Source organism: Nansenia antarctica (genome assembly GCF_963989245.1).
Source record: "Nansenia antarctica genome assembly, chromosome: 15".
Taxonomy (NCBI): domain Eukaryota; kingdom Metazoa; phylum Chordata; class Actinopteri; order Argentiniformes; family Microstomatidae; genus Nansenia; species Nansenia antarctica.
In genome coordinates this window covers 30,765,638-30,773,137 of record NC_137685.1, presented here as the reverse complement: position 1 = coordinate 30,773,137, position 7,500 = coordinate 30,765,638, and the positions used below count along the sequence as shown (strand labels likewise).

At 47.9% G+C, this 7,500-nt stretch overlaps 1 protein-coding gene across 1 annotated transcript in view; it reads left to right on the top strand.

Moving 5' to 3' along the window:
* The window catches only part of megf6b (multiple EGF-like-domains 6b), a gene marked incomplete at both ends in the record, with an annotated part of 97,937 nt that overhangs the window by 80,233 nt on the left and 10,204 nt on the right, over positions 1-7,500 (top strand). The window contains 6 exons of the mRNA XM_080545646.1: positions 1,102-1,230; positions 1,832-1,963; positions 3,208-3,336; positions 3,478-3,606; positions 5,491-5,619; positions 6,373-6,501. Of these exons, the coding sequence (XP_080401772.1) occupies positions 1,102-1,230; positions 1,832-1,963; positions 3,208-3,336; positions 3,478-3,606; positions 5,491-5,619; positions 6,373-6,501 (777 nt within the window). The remainder of the gene's footprint in view (positions 1-1,101; positions 1,231-1,831; positions 1,964-3,207; positions 3,337-3,477; positions 3,607-5,490; positions 5,620-6,372; positions 6,502-7,500) is intronic.

The following is a 7,500-nucleotide window of genomic DNA, read 5'->3' as shown; positions in this document are numbered from 1 at the left end:
TGTGTGGAATTGTCCTTGTTTTTACATGCTACCAGGCATTTGTACCAGAGGACAGTATTTATGACAGGCCTCAGACAGGGAAGCTACAGTGGGGGCAATACGTATTGAACACATCAACATTTTGTCCAGTAAATGTATTTCCAATGAGCCTATTCAAGTGACATTTGCACCAGACTTTGGTATCAACTCAAAAGTGTTCTACTTATCTCCCCCATTGTGTGTGGTGTGTATGTGGTGTGTATGTGGTGTGTATGTTGTGTGTATGTGGTGTGTATGTGGTGTGTATGTGGTGTGTTTGTATGTGGTGTGTATGTGGTGTGTTTGTGGTGTGTATGTGGTGTGTTTGTATGTGGTGTGTATGTGGTGTGTATGTGGTGTGTATGTGGTGTGTTTGTGGTGTGTATGTGGTGTGTATGTGGTGTGTATGTGGTGTGTTTGTATGTGGTGTGTATGTGGTGTGTTTGTGGTGTGTATGTGGTGTGTTTGTATGTGGTGTGTATGTGGTGTGTGTGTATGTGGTGTGTTTGTGGTGTGTATGTGGTGTGTATGTGGTGTGTATGTGGTGTGTAAGTGGTGTGTAAGTGGTGTGTATCTGTGTGTGTGTGGTGTGTATGTGGTGTGTATGTGGTGTGTATGTGGTGTGTATGTGGTGTGTATGTGGTGTGTATGTGGTGTGTATGTGGTGTGTTTGTGGTGTGTATGTGGTGTGTATGTGGTGTGTATGTGGTGTGTTTGTATGTGGTGTGTATGTGGTGTGTTTGTGGTGTGTATGTGGTGTGTTTGTATGTGGTGTGTATGTGGTGTGTGTGTATGTGGTGTGTTTGTGGTGTGTATGTGGTGTGTATGTGGTGTGTATGTGGTGTGTAAGTGGTGTGTAAGTGGTGTGTATCTGTGTGTGTGTGGTGTGTATGTGGTGTGTATGTGGTGTGTATGTGGTGTGTATGTGGTGTGTATGTGGTGTGTATGTGGTGTGTTTGGCCTGGGACGATGTTAATACCCCACAAGGACGGGTTCATTGTAATGCAGGAATGGAACAACACCATTCCTCATTCCCTTCCATGCATTACAATGAGGGAGGTTTTGTGTCTACTACAACCACAGCGTGCCCGGCTGGACGGTTTGGCGTTGGCTGCCAGCAGCGCTGCGTGTGTGAGAACAGCGGGCGCTGCCACCCTGCCACTGGCCGCTGTACCTGCGCCCCGGGCTGGACGGGACACAACTGCAGGAAAGGTAAAGCTGCACTGAGCCCTGAGAGGTACCACAGAGGAAGAGGCTAGACTCTAGGCTATACTGTACAGTGGCCCTGTTGCTATTTTTGATGTACAGTTTGTAGTAATGTTGTATAGGCCCATGATAGTCTGGTGGTACGGAGGCAGGATGCTGGTGGTGTAATAGTGGTCATGATAGTCTGGTGGTACGGAGGCAGGATGATAGTCTGGTGGTACGGAGGCAGGATGGCAGGAGGAGGCAGGATGGCAGGAGGAGGCAGGATGGCAGGAGGAGGCAGGATGGCAGGAGGAGGCAGGATGGCAGGAGGAGGCAGGATGGCAGGAGGAGGCAGGATGGCAGGAGGAGGCAGGATGCTGGTGGTGTAATAGTGGTCTGTGGTTTTTTGGTCGTGTGGTTCCACAGTGGAAATACGTGTTTCACACTGTCTTGTGTTAACCTATGGGAGCTCTGTGTGAGCCAAAATAAAATCAATCAATCAATCAATCGATGTATAGCTGATGAAAGTAGCGAAGGACTGTTCTAGTGTTGCTGAATCCAAACGACTCAAATCAAATGGGTCATGGGATCTAATATTTGTCTCGTTTTGTGGTTGCCATGGCAGCCTGTGATGCGGGACACTGGGGCGTGGACTGTGGAGAGTCATGTGACTGTAACAACGGCCATGGCGGCTGTGACGCCGTAACGGGACAGTGCAACTGCGAGGCCGGCTTCACCGGAACACGCTGCCACCAGAGTACGTCTGAGTGTGTGTGTGTGTGTGTGTGTGTGTGTGTGTGTGTCAGGGGAGGCTGGCAGAGGTAGAAATCGGAGGACGGGGCTCATTATAACGCATAGAACGGAATATGGAATGGTATCAACCACACATGTATTTGATACCATTCCTCATTCCATTTCATGTATTACAATGAGCCCCGGCCTCCCATTTCTACCTCCAACAGCCTCCCGGGAAGTGTGTGGCTACCTCCATTACATGTAATAAAGTGTGTATTCTTCCATTGCTATGGAATGACGTACCAATTCTTTGATGTCAGTAATTTGATGCCAGTCCCATGGTAACACTGTTTAACATGTCTGCTGTTTAACCTGTCTGCTGTTTAATCTGTCTCCTGTGTTTAATCTGTCTCCTGTGTTTAATCTGTCTCCTGTGTTTAACCTGAATCTTCTGTGTTTAATCTGTGTCTCCTATTTTTAAGCTGTGTCTTCAGTGTTTAAGCTGTCTTCTGTGTTTAAGCTGTCTTCAGTGTTTAAGCTGTCTTCTGTGTTTAAGCTGTCTTCTGTGTTTAAGCTGTTTTCTGTGTTTAAGCTGTCTTCAGTGTTTAATCTGTGTCTCCTGTGTTTAAGCTGTCTTCTGTGTTTAAGCTGTCTTCTGTGTTTAAGCTGTCTTCAGTGTTTAAGCTGTCTTCTGTGTTTAAGCTGTCTTCTGTGTTTAAGCTGTCTTCTGTGTTTAAGCTGTCTTCTGTGTTTAATCTGTGTCTCCTGTGTTTAAGCTGTCTTCTGTGTTTAAGCTGTCTTCAGTGTTTAAGCTGTCTTCAGTGTTTAAGCTGTCTTCTGTGTTTAAGCTGTCTTCTGTGTTTAAGCTGTCTTCAGTGTTTAAGCTGTCTTCTGTGTTTAAGCTGTCTTCAGTGTTTAAGCTGTCTTCAGTGTTTAAGCTGTCTTCAGTGTTTAAGCTGTCTTCTGTGTTTAAGCTGTCTTCTGTGTTTAAGCTGTCTTCTGTGTTTAAGCTGTCTTCTGTGTTTAAGCTGTCTTCAGTGTTTAAGCTGTCTTCTGTGTTTAAGCTGTCTTCTGTGTTTAAGCTGTCTTCAGTGTTTAAGCTGTCTTCTGTGTTTAAGCTGTCTTCAGTGTTTAAGCTGTCTTCTGTGTTTAAGCTGTCTTCTGTGTTTAAGCTGTCTTCAGTGTTTAAGCTGTCTTCTGTGTTTAAGCTGTTTTCTGTGTTTAAGCTGTCTTCAGTGTTTAATCTGTGTCTCCTGTGTTTCCCAGAGTGTCCAGCAGGGCATTATGGTCTCTCCTGCCGCCATCGCTGTCAGTGTGACAACCAGGCGTCATGTGACCACGTGAGCGGGGCCTGCACCTGTCAGGTGGGCTGGGTCGGAACCCACTGCGAGAAACGTAAGAGAACCTTCCAGAACCGGAATTCCTCATTCCGTTCCATGCATTACAATGACCCCTTCCTCCGATTTCCTCCTCCACCAGCCTCCCCTGATGTATACAGTATGTGTGTGTGTGTGTGTGTGTGTGTCTGTGTTGTAGCTTGTCCCCAGGGTTTCTACGGGCTGGACTGCCAGGAGAAGTGTGTGTGTCTGAACGGAGGTCGCTGCGACCACGTCAGTGGAGTGTGTGTGTGTCCCGCCGGCTGGATCGGCCCGCTCTGCAACCTGAGTGAGTCACGGACCCCCCCCACGCTGCCACACACACTGTAGTAGAGGCTGGGGGAGGTAGACATCGGAGGACAGGCTCAATGGTATGAAAATACGGAGGAATTACCATGAGCCCGTCCTCCGATTTCTACTTCCCCCAGCCTCCCCTGCTCTACTGTATTCACAGTACTTAACACACATATGCATGGCCACCTCTACGTACACCCACATCATGCACTGGGCACCAAAACACCAAAAGAAATATAATTACAGTGTTTCCTCCAGGAATTTTTACATTGGTGGCGGGTAGCCCTGACCGCGCGCGCGCTCAAAACAACGACGTAATTTCAGCCAAAACTAGAGGATGGCCAAAATAAATAAATAAATATACAGAATATAAACTTGTGACTGACAGTCACATACACACACACAAAGATCATCAGCTATAATATAATACGAATTACAATAATTACAGAAGTAAAATCACAGTCAGATGGAGCATTCGGTAAACAGCTGAGTATCAGCTGAGTTAAAGAAAACAAACTCTTACCTTTGATGACACCCACATCAGCCCTGTTTTCCCGTACTTCTCCCGTGTGTCTCTTATTGTCTGTGTCTGCATGTTTTTCCAGCATGTAATTCCGTTGTCAATAAAAAAATCGTCTCCCCTTCTTTTCCCCTTGACAATACTGTGTCGTTGCTAAAGTGACGGCACATAAGAATCGTTTTTTGACTTGCTAATGTCTGCTGATACACCACCACAGCTAGCCGATGCTGATGGCTCTCCGGCTGTAGCTTATTTGTGCACCTAGCTAGCTAGATCAGCTTTTTGTATCTTTTAGATGCTAGGCTGATCCGGAGGCTGGATGCTGAACGTAGCACTTGAAACTGGCGCCGCTCTCTGGGGGGTATTCCATCAACATCGCTAAAAGAAAATCCAGATTTAGTCTGACAAGTCTTAGAGTTATCCAAAATAAGCCAGAATTTTCCTTTAGCGACGTTGATGGAATACCCCCCTGGACTGCAGCTGCTCCCGCGTTAGCATTAGCATCCATCTTTTCTTCTCCCTTCTCACCGTCACGAGCTCAAATTACACTTGTCGGCCGATCTAACTCTTAACACTCACTTACAGGACTTCTGACACCATGTCGTGTTATTCTATTAAACATACACGTGAGTCCTTCTGTATTTCAATGTAGTGTCTTTAATTTAACTCGCTCTGTAAGCTCTACAATACCGGTCTCTTGTTGTCTCGTCGTAACCTGCCCACCTGACCTGATGTCACTACGGTGGCCTGTACACAGAATACCACAGTTCACATTTAGACCAATCAGGAGCCCTTGTGTCACGTCGTCAACTGAATGTTTAATGTCATTAATCTGATTTTGGATCAGCGGTTAGAGAGAGATGGGCGTGGATTTAGGTGCACTTTTAGTCAACATCCATTATAGCGCTGATCTAGGATCAGATATATTTTAATCAGCTAAAATGTCCAGATTATTTTTTTATTTTTTTTTGAGAACTTTTATTTTTTTTGTTGTGTGGACTGAATCAATTGGTGGCGGAGGAAATTCATTCGTGGTGGCCCGCCACCAATAAATGCATATAGAGGAAACACTGAATTATAATAATCATAATGGTGAATTATTCACATGGCCAGCAGTGGCCCTGCACATCTGTATCAGAAACAGTCAACACATGAAACAGCTCATAAGGAGCTAAACGAAGACAGACCAGATGTGTGTGTCCTGCCATGAAGAGTGTACCCAGGGCCTAGCCCACCTATCAGGGACGACCATCCTGAAGTCTTCCCCTTGTGTGATGGATGACCCCTCCCCTTCCTTCCATGCCGTCTGTTCACTGGAAGTAAACAGTTTATTCTGGCGCCCTTATCTTCCCCTCGCAGCGTGCCCCGCTGGTTACTATGGCGAGGGCTGTAACCAAACCTGCCGTTGCCATAACAATGGCAGCTGCCACCCAGCAAGCGGACAGTGTGTGTGTTCACCGGGCTGGACCGGGCACGACTGCTCACAAGGTGAGTGTGCTTTCAAGCAATTTTATTTATTTTATTTCACTCTATTTTTTTTGCCAGACAATTTGAACATGTTCTCATTTGCAGCAACGACCTGGTGAAGAGCTGCAGAGGAGAGGAGAGGAGAGGGGAGGAGAGGAGAGGAGAGGGGAGGGGAGGGGAGGGGAGGAGAGGGGTTGACGAACCAATAGAAAGCAGGGGATGATAAGTTGGCCATGATAGTACGAGGGTCTGATTGGGAGTTTAGCCAGTAAAGTGGTTTGGCTTCACAATGTAGCTAATTCAACAATGTAGCTAATTCAACTATCAACAATAGATCCTACACTCTTCATTTGTCCTCGAAGAACCCTTCGACGAACCCTTTTGTGTTCCATGTAGAACCCTTTTGTGTTCCATGTAGAACCCTTTTGTGTTCCATGTACAACCTTCTGTGAACCCAAGAAGGAACCCAAGAAGGGTCGACATCTCAACTCAAAAGGGGTTCTTCAAAGGGTTCCCCTGTGTGGAGACTATACTGCTCTATCATGGCCTAATCATCCCCTACTTTCAGCTGGCTCCTTCTTCGCCTCATCTCCTCTCCCCTGCAGCTGTTCATTGCTGCAAATTATGTTCTCAGTCAACTTGCCTGTTAAAATAAGGGTGAAATGAATCTATAAAAAATAACATTTACATGGAGGTTAATGAACGATTGAGTCCTGTTGAGAGACAAATTGTGGAACCGTCATCATTATATTGGTCCTGCCCATGTTTACCCAGAATGCCCGGCGGGCTTCTACGGGACCGACTGTCACCAGCGCTGCCTGTGCCAGAACGGCGCGGCGTGCAACCGGACCAGCGGGCGCTGCACGTGTGCCAATGGCTGGATGGGTGCCGCCTGCGAGAGAGGTGAGGCTACCACCTCTCTGAAATATGCTTTTTAGGGTATTTCTGTTTTATTGGGATAGAGACAGTAGAGCTTGACAGGAAGGATGGGTGAGAGAGAGAGGGGGATGACATGCAGGATATGTCGAGGGGGTCGGAAATGAACCAGGAACATTGTGATGTGGTATGAACCAGGAACATTGTGATGTGGTATGGTCTGTGGTATGATGTGTGGTCTGGCCTGGTCTGGTCTGGTCTGGTCTGGTCTGGTCTGGCCTGGTCTGGTCTGGCCTGGTCTGGTCTGGCCTGGTCTGGTCTGGTCTGGTCTGGCCTGGTCTGGTCTGGTCTGGTCTGGTCTGGCCTGGTCTGGTCTGGCCTGGTCTGGTCTGGTCTGGTCTGGTCTGGTCTGGTCTGGTCTGGTCTGGTCTGGCCTGGTCTGGTCTGGCCTGGTCTGGTCTGGTCTGGTCTGGCCTGGTCTGGTCTGGTCTGGTCTGGTCTGGCCTGGTCTGGTCTGGTCTGGTCTGGTCTGGCCTGGTCTGGTCTGGCCTGGTCTGGTCTGGTCTGGTCTGGTCTGGTCTGGCTGGTCTGGTCTGGTTACGCATCCACCATAGTCACTGTAACAGTGCTGAAGAGGACGATGTCAGAGGAAATACAAGACAGAGACTGTAGAGACATTAAGTAGAACCCTGACCCTAGAGGACCCCCCGTACCCCAGCCTGACCCCCCCCCCCCCAGCCTAACTACCCTGGCTCATGTCCCCTATCACATTCTCACATTGTTTTTCCAAAGTATTACTGTATTAGGTGTGAGCTCAGTCAGACGTGACGACCTGTTAACTAGCAGAAATGTGAGACTGTGGAAAAGCATTAAGGCTTGTCTGGCTGGGCCGGGGTGGGCCGGGGTGGTCCGGGGTGGAGGGCCGTGCTCTAGGATAACATCACCTGACATGCCTGGAGCCTCTCAGACCAGCGGCCTGCGGTGGTTTTTACTGTGTTGAGGAAACACATTAGTCTGAGTCCCACC